Source organism: Chrysochloris asiatica, unplaced genomic scaffold, assembly GCF_000296735.1.
Source record: "Chrysochloris asiatica unplaced genomic scaffold, ChrAsi1.0 scaffold00047, whole genome shotgun sequence".
Lineage (NCBI taxonomy): Eukaryota > Metazoa > Chordata > Mammalia > Afrosoricida > Chrysochloridae > Chrysochloris > Chrysochloris asiatica.
The window spans coordinates 11,691,683-11,709,026 of NW_006408565.1; the positions used below are offsets into that span (position 1 = coordinate 11,691,683).

A 17,344-nucleotide genomic window follows, 5' to 3' on the forward strand; every position below is an offset into this window, starting at 1 on the left:
CGGTCCCAGAATTTCCCCTCTCCCCTCCAAAGAAGAAGGATCTTTCCCTGGAGGAGATCCAGAAGAAATTAGAAGCTGCAGAAGAAAGACGCAAGGTAAACAGTATAATTCAGAGAAAATAGGATATTTATTAATGCAATAGAGCAAATCAGTTTTATTTTCTCATATAGGAGGAAAAGGGAATTGTAACTCCAAAACCAAACCCACAGCCATTGAGTGGATGCTGACTTATAGGGACATTATAGAGCAGAATAGAACTGCCCCACAGAATTTCCGACCCTTTAAGTTTTTAAGGAAGCAGACTGCTTGCCACTATGTCTTTATGCTATTGAGTGGCTGATGGGTTTGAACCACTGACCTTTCATCCTGGTTTATGACTAAGCATTGTACATACTGATGCTGGAAGAAAATGCCAGCTGTCATTTATTGAGCTCCTATGATATGCCAGTTCCTTTACTTAAAATTTCCTCTCCTAATATTGAAGCCTTACAAGGTAAGTGTTGTCTAAGGAATGGAGATGAGAAAACTGTCTCAGGAGTGAATACTAAGTCTTTTTCCCAAAGTCAGACAGCTTGTTAAGTGTTGGAGCCAAAATTCAAGCCAGGTGTGTCTTAAAACCAAAGCTCGTGTTTTCTCATGCTTTCTTTGTTAAAAAAAACAACAAACAAACAACATTTGGCAGGATTATTTTTTTCTTACGTTTCCTTGTTCCTTCAGTATTTTTCTTTCTTTTTTTTTGAGAGCTGCACAATAAAAACAAAATCATAAATTACTAGTGTTGCGATGGTGGTGCTTACCTGGTGGTGGTGATGATGGTGTGCCAGAGTCCGATCTGACTCACAGTGACCCTGTCTACATAGGGTTATGAAGGCTGTAAACCCTTTACAGGAGCAGAAAGGCTTACCTTCCTCCCACGGCGCCTGGTAGAGTTGAACTGTGGCCCTGGTGGTTAGCAGCCCATTTTGTGATCCACTGTACTACCCGGGCTCTTGGTTGCATTAACTGTTGCTGTTGTAAAGTGCCTTAGAATGGATTCTCACTCATAGTAACCCTTTACAAGGTTTCCGAAGAGTAGCTGGTGGGTTTGAACCACTGCCCTTGTGGTTAGCAGTCCAGTGCTTATCCTATAGCACCACACTAGGGCTCCGTGGTAGTGTTTTCCTCATCAAAGCAATTATAGGTAGCTGTCTTTAAGAACTAAGGAGAAAAATCAATATCAATTTGTGTGTGGTAGAAAAATAGGAATGCAAAAGTTACAAATAGGAAATTAAAAGTATTCATCATGCTGCTTCCCTGGAAATGACCACTGTGAAGATTTTGTATATCGCTTTCTAGTTTAATTCTTGTAATGATTAAGAACTTTACATAAATTATCATTTAGGTCTCCTTCCTGACAACCCTGATTGGGGGCGGGTTTAATTTTAAAGATGAGGAAAACTGAAGGTAGAAAAAGGTGAAGTACTGGCCTGCCTGAAACCATGCAACCAGTGCGATTTGAATTGAAATCTAGTACGTTTAAATGGGCTCTCACATACACAAAACAGATAGAACCAGTTGCCGTTGAGACTCCTGGCATCCCCATGTGTATTGGTAGAACTGAGCTCTATGATAAGTGTCTTCTAAGTTCCAGAGGTACAGCTCCAGGTTTTCCTTCCTTCCTAAGGTAGACCCAGACATCCAACCCTTTTGTTAGCAGCCAAGCTTAAGAACTGTTTGCACTGCCCAAGGAGTCCATACACATATACACGCTCCTGTTTAAACTACTGTAGCAAGTGTTGTGTACCTTTTTCAGTGTTACGTGTATGGGCACTGACCCACCCTCCACACTGTAAACCATTCCCCAGTTAGAGAGGTAAGCACATTTGTACCGGCACATTGTCTCCTGCCTGCTCCCATGTAGTTTGAGTTCATAGAATAGGAAGAAGCGATGCAACCAAAGGCTGACAGAGGGAAGTTTTTTAGGAATCAACCCTGACCCTGTGGTCAGTCTGTGCTTTCCATTTGTTGCTAAGTGCTGTCAAGTCGGTTCTGACTCAAAGTGACCCTCATAGGGTTTCCAAGGAGCATGGTGGGTTTGAACCTCCAACCTGCAGTTCACACCAACCTTTTGGTCCAGTGCTTATCCTACAGCACCACACCAGGATGCCATGCTTTACACAGTAACTAGCTAAATGCAAATGGGCCTCAAAAAGTTCGTGGAAAAATTCCTTTGTCTTTTCTTTATATTTTTCCACAACCTTCTTGTATAGTGAAACTCTTAGCATGACTGGAATTTTATGGAAGAGAATGAACAGACCCAATGGCAGTTGTAGCAGATGCTCCATAGTCATCCTGGAAATCAGTGCTTCGAAACATGTCTGAATCTGTTTGGTAACAAGCTATTTTGAGTCTTGAAGGAGGCACACTGATACCAGAACTCCAGTGGGTATCTGGAAAGATGGTACATCTTCCACAGATAAAAGCCTTTCCATGAAACAAATCCCTGACTTAAATAGTAATCTGGTAGCTTAGTCTTCAATTTCCTATCATTCACTTACCTTTTTTTTTTTTTAAGCCAATTACGGTTATTTTTTTCTTATAATGACCTAGTTTTGGGGGCTAGGCTTTGAGATTATGAAACTAAAAAGAAATCTCCATTCCTAAGTACCTGTCATTCAAATCATCTTGATAGCGGTAAGTAGTAAATTAAATCTTGATGGATTTTCTTCAAGTATCTCTGGGCAAGAGATCCCTGTCAAATAGAGGCAGTTTTCCAAAGTTAACACAAACAAGAAAAGAATGATTCTCATAGTTTTTATGATGGGAATGATTCAGAACCTAATGTCAGAATGATTTAATGGGATTTTATTTTCTGCCTCTTTTCAGTCCCCAGTAAATAATTTCTGCTATAGTTTTATCTAATGCTAAGTCCATTCCAGAGAACCTAGCTTCTTACAAACTTTTATTCTAGTCCCATGAAGCTGAGGTCTTGAAGCAGCTTGCTGAGAAACGAGAGCACGAGAAAGAAGTGCTTCAGAAAGCAATAGAAGAGAACAACAACTTCAGTAAAATGGCGGAAGAGAAACTGACCCACAAAATGGAAGCCAATAAAGAGAACCGAGAGGCACAAATGGCTGCCAAACTGGAGCGTTTGCGAGAAAAGGTTGGCATCTCATCCTTGCTTTGTAGAGATATTACGGGTTTAAAGTTTGAGGTGCCAATAGTGTCTTGAACTAATTCTTATCATCAGTTGTGAGACTTAATACATAAAATGAGAGTTACCTTAGTTTGAAATAGAATATTCAATCATTTCTGCTACAATAGCATCTTCCTTGGAAAAGCAGTAGTAAGAAATTTAGTCATTAGGTTACACAAGTGACCCAGGAGGTTCAAAGATGTCTTAGAGCTCTTAATTAATGTGATTCCCAATGGAACGTGACATATATGTACTGAGGCTGTGTTGGGCCTCTTCTGAGGGACTATTATTTGGCAAGCTATTTTCATTTGACTGATAATATTTAACTTACTCTTTGTTTATATAGGACAAGCACGTTGAAGAAGTGCGGAAGAACAAAGAATCCAAAGATCCTGCTGATGAGACTGAAGCCGACTAATTTGTTCTGAGAACTGACTTTCTCCCCTTCCCCTTCCTAAATATCCAAAGACTGTACTGGCCAGTGTCATTTTCTTTTTTTCCCTCCTGACAAATATTCTAGAAGCCGATGTAGGACTGTATAGGTAGATCCAGACTGTATGATGTTGTTTTAGGGGCTAAAGGGGAGAAACAGAGTGTTTTACTCTTTTTCAAAAGTGTTGAAGTCTTTCTAATGTAGCTATTTTTCTTGTTGCATCTTTTCTACTTCAGTACACTTGGTGTACTGGGTTAATGGCTAGTACTGTATTGGCTCTGTGGAAACATGTTTGTGAAGAATATGTAGTGGCTTCTTTTAAAACTTAGATGCTAAAGATCTGTTCACTTTTAAATCCCAGTTCTGTCCCAATTTTACCAGATGCTACTGTACTTGAATGGTTAATAAAACTGCACAGTGCTGTTGGTGACAGCGACTTCTTTCTGATCAGATTGTTACCGAGCTGTGGAGACCCTCCTAGACTGTATTTGTTCTTATGGGGCCTCTGGGCTGGTGGAAATCCCCAGCAGACACATGACTACAAATTCTCTGCCCTGGAGTTTTCTTGCTCCAGAGTTGTCTGCATTGTCTCATTCCACAATCATCACATTGTTTTGATGCCTCAGCCCAGATCAGCTGTTACTATATTCTTTCAGATGTTTACTTGCAAACAAGTATTATTTTGTTCCCTTGTCCCTGTTAAAAAGTAGACTGAAGGCACAAATGGTGTTTCTAGAGAGATAATCTTAAGATCCTACTGACAAATATTTGATTTTTTGGCTTTATCTTACAATTTAAGAGCAGGAGTACATCTAAATACTTTCCTGTCGTAGAAGCTACAACTCAAGAATCAAAATATGATTAATAAAATGTTATGTGCTGCTGGAGCAACTCCTAAAGTGACGAAAAGGAACCTTACTTTCTAGAGTAGCATTTGACTTGGGCAATTAAAGTTGCCAGTTACTTCATTTTGTTTCCAGAGGCTATAATTTTCACCCTTGGTGATCATGGCCAAGACTTAGTTCAGGGAAAGCTTTTGGCAGCTGCATTACAGACCATTGGCTTCTCGGGCCCCTGCATGGAAGCTTTTGGGAACCAAGCCAAGCACCCGGTGGCTGCTGATACTGCAGTGGGATCTGCTCCATGCTGTTCAATGGGTTTGGGTTTTGTGAAACTTAGGATAATATCCTACCTTGTTAGGATTAACTGGGTTTGGGATGTGTGTGTGGAGCGAGAATACACGAGCAATTAGACCAGTGCCAAGTATGTCAAGTACTATCAAGCTGGTTCCAACGCCTAGTGACCCTGTATAGTTTCCCAGGCTGTAAAGCCTCATCTTTCTCCCATGGAGCAGCGGGTGGGCTCTAGCCACCAACCTTGTGGTTCATAGTTCAGTGCTTATCCTACAGAACTACCACCCTAGTATGGAATTGCTTGCGTTGGACATAATTCTTGGAATGACTCCTGAGTTTCCTTAGACTAAGATTATTGATTGTAGTGCTTCTGAAAAAAAGCTGAATTTAGAGGTAATGGCAATGTAGCTCAAACAGAAACAAGAATAAATGTAGTTTTGTATCAACAAAAGGTCCAGGCAATATCAACAAATGAGAAGGAAGCCGCTTGCAGGGACTCAGCAGTATTCTTCCTTGGACCCCTGGTCCCTGGCACTTGATAGATGTTCAAGATTTGCATGGTTAGATTGTATGTACAGGTCATCTTTAAAACAAACGTCAGATCTAAGTAGATGGGAAAATCAACAACCTTAAAGGTAGAAATTTGTGGTAATGATACTAGGTAGCCTACAGATGGCAGTAAGCTTCAGCTTATGTTGGATATATAGGGAAGGGGTCAAGGAGCACTGGTGGTGTAAAGATTAAGCAGTTGGCGGATAGGTTGGTGGTTTGAACCTACCCAATTATGACTTGGAAGAAAGCCTGTCAAACTGCTTCCAAAAAGTCGCAGCACTGAAAACCCTGTGGAGCGCAGTTCTGTTCGTGAGTCAGAACTGACTTGAAGCCAGGTGTGATTTGAGATGGGAATGGGGGTGGGGCCAGTTAGGGATGGGAACAGCTTAGCAAAAAGCAGGAAAGGGTCAAAATGGGCCTGAGGGAGGATTCCCCAGTCAGTTAAAACAACCCACGATAAAGAGGCATCTTAGCCCACAAAATGGGAAACCAGGGCTTTCTTTTTGACTTACGACCTTTGGAGAAGCACTTGGTCCTGGTCCTCAGTTTTCTTATAGGTAAAATGAGTCCAGTCCAGAATTCTCTGCACACAACTTGTAGGAAAGGAAGAATGGTGTATAGCAGTGAGCTGTGTGTTTTCCCAGGCCTAGGTGCCCTGGCCTTAGGAATACCCTTTCCCAGAGAGGCCCTCCCCGCAGTGCTTGTCTGTTAGCTTTGAAAGGCCAGAATGCTTGAGAACTGTCACCAAGGAACAGAACTCCATTACCTTTTGCTTGAGTGGAAATGAAGCTTGTCCCTTCTTCCTGAGGCTTTTGTACTTGGACATTCATGATTGACTAGCCTCATTACAAAAAGGTTTGAAGGCTGAAGGAGGCCCTTTAAATCAACGTTTAACAAGCCTCTACAATGGACTCACAATGGGCTGCTAGGGACATGAAAGAGGGTCTCCACTCATGCTTATTCAAGCAAGGGACGAGCATTAGGGAACCTGTACCTGAGAATGATGTTCTCCTGTACTTGATGCACACGGAGTGGCAGCATGCTTGGAGAACCTGTTGGAGTTGCTGGCTCATGGCAGGTTCTGAGAGTCCCCTCTCTGTTCGTATTTTTTACCCTAAGCAGTGAGACAGACTTAGCAGGCTTTTGAATCTGAATTGGTGAATGGAGTCACTTTAAAGAAGAGGAAAAAGAGGCAGGTGCATGGTGAATTTACTGGAAAAAATGTTATGGAGACCAGTGGGAGACTAGGAACAGACAGCAGGGCCAAGAGGTTAGGGCCTGAGACAGAATGAGTAGATGTGACAACGCAATGGAGGACTAGAACTTAACTGCTGAACATGGGAGAAAGGAGAAGACATTCCTCATTTGACTAGGAAAATGCCACCAGTAATAACTATTGTTTACTGAGTCCTTCAACTTCTCAGGACTGACTGAGGTAGGTGGGTAATCCAGGGAGAGAATGGGTTTAGGAAGGTTATGTAACTTTCCCCAAATCCTATGTGGATAGGAGAATCTAACCCAGGCTGGCATATCTGAGTCCCCACTCAGGGAGGGGGACTGCTCTGGCGGTTCAATGTCTCTATTGTACTAAACAATACCCCTTATCCTAAACCCACACACCAACTCAGCAAACAACTTGAGGCTCTAAATTCAGTTCATGACTTTCTCCTCCGTTTTGGGCACACCCCTTGAGTAGAGGGCTCATCTCCCATCCACTTCATAAAGGTGTTCAGTTCTACTATGTTTATTCTGCCAGACTGGAGGGGAGTTTTGCTTTCCAGTGATGGTTTAGTACCCCATGGAAACCTGCACTCCCAGACAACCGGAGCAACTGTTAATCCAGCTGGCATAATTGCTTCAATTTTGCTCCCCGTATCTACATTCCCAGTTAGGGTGACGTGACTGCCAGGTTCCTAACTGCTGTGGCTAGGAGGTTGGATTAGGTACCCTGGAAGCCCTCTTCCCAATCCAAGACCTTGTGATTCTGGGTTTTCTCTACCTGGTGGATTGCAGACCCTCAGGTCATGGATTATGTCTTGGACGTGGAGGAGCCTCCCTCTGAACTAAACTTCTTTATTGTTAAGTGCTGTCGAGTCGGTTCTGTCTCAATAGCAATCTTGTATAGGATTTCTGAGGAGCAGCTGGTGAGTTTGAACCACTGACCTTGTGGTTCAACCTTGAGTCCTGTGTTCCATCCCACAGTGAAATGTTTGTTGTTAAGTGCTGTTGAGTTGGTTCCAACTCAGTGATCCTGTATAGGGGTTCCGCGGAGTAGCTAGTGAGCTTGATCCGTTGACCTTGTGGTTCAAACCGACCTGGAGGTCAAGTGCTTATCCTATGGTGTAGGCCCCAGAAATCTCGCTGGTGAGCCAGTTCCTCTGTAGGCCTCTGCTTCCTCCCACCCACTTCATCAGTTCAAACAAAAGGTCCTAGAGGAAGTGAGTGACCCTGTGGCTGAGTCCTCGGCCAGGGACAACTGATATTCTGCATGAGCACAAGGAAAGTTGTCTGATTTGCACATGTATCTATTGGTAAAAGATGGTGGTTGGGGTCAGTGAGGATCCAAATGCCTTCAGTGGGGGTAACCGGCTGGGAACTGGAAAGGCCTGACTTTTCCACAGTGTGTCAGCAGCAGGAGTGTCGGTGGTTGCTGAACAAAGCCATTTTAAGGAAGAGATAGTGTAGATAGGGGATGAATCGACTAGAGAGAGAATCCTATAGAATATTCCTTTCCCTTGGGCACCATCTACATGTGGGTTAATGAGGAGACCCTGCCAGGCTGGCTGCTGAAATAGATCCGAAGGAGGAAACAGGCAGGAGATTAGCCAGTGGCATTACCTGGGTTGACATCTCCCAGCGTGGTAACTCATGTTGTTACCTCTCCACCTCATGGACCTCCTCCCGCACCAGACCATACAGAATCCTAAGTTGTGGGTTTTTTTAAAAAATGTTTTATTGTGAATTATGTGATAGTTTACATGGGAGAACATTAGTTTTACATTCATGGTTACAATCCCCTCCATGCATTATCAACCAACCAAAGGGTATACACTACAAGCCTGACCCCTGGTCATCAGCACACAGCCCCTCTCCCTCTCTGTGTCTAAAGTCCAGAACAGCTCCATCTCTCCACGTCATCGTCTCTGCCTCCATCTCAGGCATCATTACTTCTCTGGGTAGGGTCCCGCTCTCTGCTCTTCTCCATTGATGGTCCCAGGGACCTCTGCTCCTAGACTGAAAAGTTAATAACTCCCCTCCTTGCTACAAAACATCTACCTTTCTAAGTCGTGTTTTATGATCGGTTTTAATCAGAGAATAATATGATAAAAATAGTTGTAAATTGTTTAAATGCAGTATTTCTTAGAGTATGTGAATACCAACAACAAAATTGTTCTGTCAAATCTTCCTACATTGAATTAACAACATGATCAGTTACAACATTATTAGCAACTGGCACAAATCTAAACCTACTGCCATCAAGTTGATTCTGACTCATAGCAATCCTGCGAGACCAATTAGACCACTCCTTAGCGTCTCCAAGGCTGTAAATCTTTACGGGAGCAGACAGCCTTATCTTTCTCCTGCAACAGACCAGTGTCCACCAACGTGCTACATTTGTTCACCTGGTGTTAACCATCTCTGATAGATGACAGTTCCATGTGGAAATCAAATTCCAGGCTTATCTTGAAAAGCCAGATCTGAGCACCATGAACCCATTGTTGGGTTGTTGTTGTTAAGTGCCGTCGAGTCGGTTCCGACCCTTAGCGACCCTGTACAGGGTTTCTGAGGGTGTAAATCCTTATGGGAGTAGAAAGCCTCATCTTTCTCCCGCAGAGCGGCTGGTAGTTTCGAACCACTGACCTTAAAGTTCGCAGCCCGATTCGTAACCACTACGCTACCAGAGCTCCTCCCATGAACCCATAGCTATTGTTTATTTCTCTCCTTTTTACTACTACTTCATTCTCAAGAAAAATTGTTGATAGAGGTTCGCAAATACTAATCACCACAAGAATGTAGCTCAAACATCTGAAAATTTGGCAAAAGCAATGACTATAAAAACACTGGCAACAACGAAAACCACGTGTGCAGACAAAACCACATGATTCAAAATTCCATTGTAGTTGGGTAATAATGGCGCTATAGAATGTACTAGGAAGTTCAAAAGTAAATCAGCATGGAGTTTTAGCCTTGTAGGTGCGTTGATGTAAACTAGTCTTACAGAATATATTTTTGTTGTTACGAGCAACTGCAGAGATACCTTTATAAAGAATAAATTTCTGCTGAAGCACTACACAAAAATTTTATAGTTATTTGGTATCACCCTCTCTGTCAGTGTCACCGGTACATTTCTAACCTCCCACACTTCCCTAGTGACACCAGCCAGTGGGTTAGTAGTCAAACGCAAACTGTACCTTCCAGGAAGTTCCCCTGTACTTAAGGAGCTCTGATGGTGCTCTGGTTAAATGTTGGGCTGCTAATTGCAAGGTCAGCAGTTCAAACCCACTAGCTGCACCTCAGGACAATGAGGCTCTCTACTGTCAGTGAAACCCTATGAGTTGGAATTGACTCGTTGACAGTGGGGTTGGTTTGGTTTTTTAATGCTGTGAAATGCCTTCAAGTCAGTTCCAATACATAACGACCCTGTACAGGGTTTCCAAGGAGCAGCTGGTGGGTTTAAACCTCTAACCTTTCAGTTTGCAGTTCAGCACCATACCAGGACTCCAGGTTTTTAAATATCAGTAGCTAATACTTGTTTACATTATCTCAATGAAACCTCAGAACAACCTTATGAAAGTTTCAAGCCCATTTCATAGATGAAAATTGAGGCCATGGAGGTTTAGATTTGGTGATTTGCCCAAGAAGACATAACTCAGCAAGTGGTAGAGTCAGGATTCACACCTGAGATTTTAATGCTCCTGCCCCTCCACTGTGCTATTAGCACATTTTCACAATTGAAGTTCATTATATAGAGGGGTTTGTTTTTGTTTTTTTCCTTTCCCCCAAGACTGTCTCCCCAGCTAGATCATAGAGTTCCTGAGAGAAGGATTAGATATGGTACATCCACCATTGGGTTGTAGCACCATCCTGGTCCATAGTGTCAGATTAATCCATGTGTGCTGAATTGCATCATTATGAGGAGGGTGACTCCTACGTACTCCCACTGAGAAGTCAGCTTGATTTTCTAGAAAGAGAAGACAGTTCTGCTTTAGCTTTGCACAGTGGCCTCTGACATGTCCACTCCGTGGGGGCATCCTCCTAGGTCCGTAGGCACTAACTGATGGATATCAGCAAATTTCTGAATTTGATGATAGTTGCATGCAAAACTCTAATTCCAGGCTTGTCTTGAAAAGCCAGATGTGGCAGCCATGAATCAATCCATGGCCTATCAGGATTGAGCAGCTGCTGACCCCTTGAGGTGGAATGTGTGCTCTGCAGCGCTCCATTCTTCTTCAGTCCACCCACTTCCTTTACAGGACCCACCCCTAACCTTTTTTTTTAACATTAAAAATCCAGTCAATGAAAATGGAATCTCCTTTTCTGTGAGATGCCCAGTTCTCCGCCCCAGAAACCACAGGTCTGTGTCTCCTTCCAGAGACATGTCCCATGCACAGTCTCCAAACACCTGGTGGCTTCTCATGGACCATACAGTAGCTGAACACTTGTTCAAGATATCAAGACCCAGGTCCTTCATCAGACCTCTGAGGGCAGATTTCTAAGATCGAATCTCAGATGTCTAGATTTATGTAAAGTCCAGCAATTTCTATCCTTCAGTCAGGCAGAGGACCCAGTACTTAGGAGTCAATGCCACAAACATGATTCCTGCCCTCTCCTCCTCAGCCTGGTGGAGATGGGCAGGGAGCTCCAACTATGGAGGCCATTGCTTAAGGTTGTGCCAACTGTACAGGCAAGGGGATGTGAGGAATGTGGCCCCACCCTTGAACCTAGGCACACTGCACCAGGCTTCGTTTTTGATTTTACATAAAGGTTTCTGCCACCATTCAGTATAAGGACATCTGTACCATGATGGGGCACAGCGAGAGGCTCCTCAGTCCGGCAGCAGGCTGAATGGTTTTCTGCAGGAGGGGGTGCTTGGGCCAAGTTTGGTATAGGGGTTCCAAGCAAAGAAGGTTCACCTTTACCCTGGATTCTCTCCAGCTCACCCCACCTCCTACAAGGCCCACGACTCCCTGTCATTATCAGTGGTGCTACCATTCTCCGGCCACCTATAGGGAGGGACGCTTGTATCAACAACATACTTCAAAATGGCCCTGGGAGAAAATGTAGAACAGAATTTCAAATTCTTATGGAATCCAGACTTTCTGGAGCCATAGAGGTTGGATGAATCCCAAAACTATTGTCCTCAGGTAATTTTTAAACCTTAAATCAAAAATATCCCCTGAAGTCAACTTTAACCCAAACAATATTTTATCTTAACTGGTAAGGAATGTCTGCCTTGAGCATCCGTACTCTTTTACGAACTACCTACCTGAGATGGAACTGACACCACCAACTCAAATGACTAGTTCGGGGCCCCTGAGTTTCTAACCATTTTGAAAAGGAGGATGGAAATAGTTGCACAACTTGAAGAATGTAATCAACATCTCAGAATTATACCTGCACACACAGTTGAACTGCCATATATTTTTCTGTGTATAGTTTCAACAACAAAACAAAAAATATTTTCAAAGCTCCAGAATGGCAGGCAGGTGGGCAGGGGTGGGGGCGGGGAAGGCCTGTCTGGTTGATTGACTTGGAATCCAGAGGGATCTAGAGGAGAAGGACAGAGGCCAGTTCCTCCTGGAAAGTCTCCTGAGAGCTTCTACAAAGCCAGGGTCCATCTCTCAGCCACCTAACTCAGTGCTAACAACTGTCATTCACAAGCCACCTCCAGTCCACAGGGCATGACTGGTCTCCTGCAAGAGAAGTACAGAAATTGAAAGGAAGATTTAGAAACATTGATAACTATTTGACAAGGTCCTTTGAAACAGTGGGACAATGAGGTGCCATCCACTTCCGTAAGGACCCCAAAACCTAAAACCTATTGCTCCAAGTCAATTCTGACTCATAGTGCCTCTAGGACAGAATAGAATGGTGCATACAGTTTTCAACCCAACAATGGGTTTTTTGAGTCTATTAGCCAATAGATCCGTTTTGGAAGAAGTGCAGCCAGTGTGCTCCTTGGAGGCCAAGATGGCCAAACTTCGTCTCTCATACTTCAGACATATTGTCAGGAGGGACCAGTCACTGGAGAAGGATATCATGTTTGGTAAGGTGGAGGGTCAGAGAAAAAGAGGAAGACCCCCCAATGAGACGGATTGGCCAAGTGGCAGCATCGATGGACTCAAGCATGGCAACAGTAGTGAGGTTGGCCCAGGATCGGGCAGTGTTTTGTACTGCTGTGCATAAGGTCGCTATGGGTTGGTACTGACTCGATGGCATCTAACAACAACAACAATCCTATACAGGGTTACTATGAGTTGGAACCAACTGGACAGCACTTAACAACAACATCTTTAAAAAGTTGGAACTAGTAGTTTGTATCTTTTTAAAGTTTTATTTATTTTAGTAACTTGTTTTTGAAAATATGAGTCCTTTGCAGATGGAAAAATTTTTTTTAAAAGACATCTGCTTGGGAGAGATTGTAATCATTGCAATGAAACGAAATACGATAGGATGACTATAAAGCTGATGTTCTCCCATGTAAACTATCACTCAATTCACAATAAAAACTTAAAAAAAAAAAGACATCTGCTTGAGAAGCACTGGCCATCGTGTTGATGATCTATAGTTTGCTTAAAGCCTCAAAGGTTTCAGGGGAAATATTTACCTACTTGAAGAACTTCATTACCTTAAAGGTTTGTCTTGATTTCCCCAAACAGTTGAGTAGAAATTTGCCCCAGACAATGGAGGGGATGGAAGTCCTTGGTTCCCATGTTGAGAGGAGTGGAAAGGTATAGAGAGGGGATTGGTACCACCCCCATGGAAGGGGCTGCCAGAACTGGGACAGGACCCAAAGGCTCATGCTAAGCAGGGCCATCCTGGATGCCTAGGGCAAGATGTGGGGATTGGGATGGGTGGGCATTCTGTTTAGAGACCCAGTAGGCTTTCCTTCCAACTCAGACTGGAGAAGCATGTGTTTAGAAAGTCAGGAATGTCAGCTACAGTTGGAAGGACCCTCTAATTCAGGCATGTACTCTCTAGAAGATAAACTTGAGGCCAGAGAAACAGAAAAAGGACCGTTCAAAATCACAGCCAGTTATTGGTAGTCAGGACCTGAATCCAGACTTTCCAGTTCCTTTATGGGATGCATGGCAGAGTACAAAATGGAAAGGTCACAGACTTTTGGAGTCACATAGCACAGGATTCAAGTTCTGTAGGGAGACCTTGGGCATCCATCCCCAAGTCTGTAAAATGGGGATTATCCCAAGTGTTGGCTGTATAGGACCTAGCCCAGGGCACTTTTTGTGGTGGACAGGACAGGTCAGTCCTCTGCCTCTTCCTGGCCAGTGGGCTTCCTACTGACTTCAGGGATCTTCCCAGCCACCCTGGGAATGTGGCATTACCCCCTCCTCTGGATGAGGGATTAGGAGAAAGTCAGATCCTCTCCCAAACGGAACAGGGGTCAATATGGTTGGTGCCTGTGCTCACCTTCTCCATCCTGTTCCCCAAATTGTCTCTGACTCCTTCCTGCCTCAGAGATGTTCTATAGACAAGATTGCCTGGGCAATCCAAGAAGAGGCCTTGGATACTGGTGGAATGTTGACCATTCCAATTTCTGACTAGTGTCTCAGATACAATACTTCTACCCCTACCCTCCCTCACTTACTTAGGACATATATCAGGTGTGGTGCAGTGGGTCACTTTTATATGGCCTTTCTTACCCTGGTCTTGTAACTGCCACCAAATGACTCGGTAGACTATGCAAATAGGTACTTGTGGCCCACCAAAGGAATTGGTTAGCTTGCTAATAAAGCAAATAAGGTGCATGTACCCTCGTGGGAGTGGGATTATGCAAAAATGGGTATAGAACCCTAATGAGGGCTAGATCAGTTTTGCCATCTTACTAGGCTTGAATTTGGAAGACAGCTATCTGGCCAACTGATTGGAAGAGATCCGTATTTTTTCCCATTCCAAAGAGAAGTGACCCGATAGAATGCAAAAGTCATCGGACAATATCATTACTATCACATACAAGTAAAATTTTGCTAAAAATAATTCAAAAATGACTGAAACAGTACATTGACAGAGAACTGCTAGAGGTTCAAGTCGGATTCAAACAAGGATGTGGAACGAGGGATATCATTGCTGATGTCAGATGGGTCTTGGCTGAAAGCAGATAATCCCAGAAAGATGTTTACTTGTGCTTTATTGACTATGCAAAGGCTTTTGACTGTGTGAATCATGACAAGCTATGAATAACATTGCAAAGAATGAGTATTCCAGAACATTTCATTGTGCTCATGAGGAATCTGTACATAGACCAAGAGGCAGTCTTTTGAACAGATCAAGGGGACACTTGTTAAAAATTAGGAAAGGTGTACACCAGGGTTGTATTCTTTCACTATACGTATTCAATCTGAATGCTGAACAAATAATCCAAGAAACTGGATTATATGAAGAAAAACATGGCATCAGGATTGGAAGAAGATTTATTAACAGCTTGTGATGTTCAGGTGATACAACCTTGCTTGTTGAAAGCGAAGAGGACATAAAATACTTACTGATGAAGATTAAGGACCATAGATTTCACTATAGGCTACACCTCAATGTAAAGAAAACAAAAATCCTCACCACTGGAACAATAAATAACATCATGATAAGTGGAGAAAATTTTGAAGCTGTCAAAGACTTCATTTTGCTTGGATTCAGTATCAACACTCATGGAAGCAGCAGCCAAGAAATCAAACGACGTATTACATTAGGCAAATCTGCTGCTCAAGACCTGTTTACAGTGTTGAAGAGCAAAGATGTCAGTTTAAGAACTAAAGTGCACCTGACCCAAATCATGGTATTTTCAATAACTTCATATGCATGTGAAAGTTGGACAATGGACAAGGAAGACCATAGAAGAATTGATGCATTTGAGTTATGGTGCTGGAGAAGAATATTAAAAGTATTTTGGACTGCCAGAATTAAAAAAATCTGTTTTGGAAAAGTATAACCAGAATGCTCCTTAGAATCCAGGATGTTGAGACTTCATCTCTCATACTTCAGACATATTATCAGGAGGGACCAGTCCCTGGAGAAGGGCATCATGCTTGATAAAGCAGAGGGTCAGCGAAAAAGACGAAGATCCCCAATGAGATGGATTACCACAGTGGCAGGAGCAATGGAGTCAAGTGATGGTTGCAGGGCCAGGCAGTATTTCATTCTGTTGTGCATAGGGTCGCTGTGAGCTGAAACCTACGCGATGGCACCTAACAATAACAAAGTCTCAAAATGAGCCATCCCAGAGGTGGAAAGGGGACATCTCACTACTACCAAGAAGAAGAGACAGGAGTGGAGAGCATCCTCTGGTCCAAGAGTGCTTGCACTGAAACTATCCTAGACCCAGGTCGTAGAGGCAGACAATTGTAACTCTGGAGACAGAGCAAGATGATAAGAAGTGGCAACAGGAACAGCAGCAGACCAAAAGACCAGCACAGAATGGGGTGCTTCTGGGCACTTGTTGGCAGAGCTTGCTGGCCCATGGAGTGAAAGAACTGAGCAGCTTCAAGCAGAAGGCCTCCTGGTTCAGTGAGTTACCTCCAGGCACTCATCGGCAGAGCTAGAGCTTTATAAACTTGCCTGAGCAGGGCAGAAGTTGGGTGGAGGGACCAAGGAGCAGATAGAGAGAGGCCTGCTTGCAGGCACTGCTGAGAAGAGGCTGTACTGATCTAAGAAGTGTATCCTGAATTATTTCTGATCCTGGATTGTAACCTATTCCTCCCCTAGTAACTGTGAGTATGGTCTTTGAGTTCTGGGAGCCATTGCAATAAATTATTAAACCAAAGAGAAAAGACGCCTGGTGTGGCACTGTAAGGTCAGCAGTGGACTGCAAGGCACAGAGTCTGCAGGTCAAGCTCTCCAGCTGCTCCTTGGAAACTCTATACAGGGTCGCTGTGAGTCAGAACTGACTCAACTGCACTTAACAACAACAACAACAGAAAAGAAGAGAGTGCCATGGGAGAACAGCTAGTAGCAGAACTGGTAAAAAGGTTGGAGTCTGAAGGTATGACTGACCTCCACCTCACAAGTATTAGCTTTGCTGTGATAAAGATTCTTTCTCCTTCCCCTTTTGAAGTTAGATGTTGAGGTCACATGCCCCACCCCACTGCCACTTTTACATCAGGAAAGACTGTTCACTAGAAAAAGGACATCAGGTTCAATAGAGGAGAAGGTCAGCAAACATGAAAGGGGCCCTCAGAAGGATGGACTGACAAAACGACCTCAACGATAGACTCACACATACGAGCCATCATGAAGGTGGTACAAGACCAGGCCACCATGAGCCAAAGTCAACTCAAGCTAATAACATTTCTGGCACCTTCTTCCACTCTTTGCCCTTTTTCTGCTGAAAATGGAAATAAAATACCTAGAGGTATAGTAGCCTCTTGTAGTCATAATGACTAACCCATAATATAGATGTTGTTGAGTTTATTCTGCCTCATAGCGACCTTATACACAACAGGATTAAACAGTACCTGGTCCTGCGCCTCCTCACAATTGTTGTTACCTTAAACCCATTGCTGCTGCCACTGTGCCAGTCCATCTCATTTTGGGTCTGCCTCTTTTTTGGTAAACCCCACTCCATTTTACCAAGCATTATGTCCTCCAGGAACTGGTCACTCCTGATAATACGTCCAAAGTATGAGCAACGAAGTCTCTCAATCCTTTCTTTTAAGGAGCTTCTGGCTTTCTTTCTTTCTTTTTTTTTTTTTTAATTTAAGGTTTTTATTGTGGATTGAGTGAAAGTTTACAGGGCATATCATCAGTTTCACATTCAACAATTCATATAACTTGTCTCATTACATTGATTATAATCCCCTCCATATACCATCAGTTAAAAGT

The 17,344-nt window shown here is 43.3% G+C and overlaps 1 protein-coding gene across 1 annotated transcript in view; it reads left to right on the forward strand.

The window, feature by feature from the left end:
• The window catches only part of STMN1 (stathmin 1), a 27,079-nt gene extending 23,486 nt beyond the window's left edge, over positions 1–3,593 (forward strand). The window contains exons 3-5 of the mRNA XM_006862391.1: positions 1–95; positions 2,951–3,142; positions 3,522–3,593. Coding sequence (XP_006862453.1) covers positions 1–95; positions 2,951–3,142; positions 3,522–3,593 — 359 coding nt within the window. The remainder of the gene's footprint in view (positions 96–2,950; positions 3,143–3,521) is intronic.
• The last annotated feature ends 13,751 nt before the right edge of the window (positions 3,594–17,344 follow it).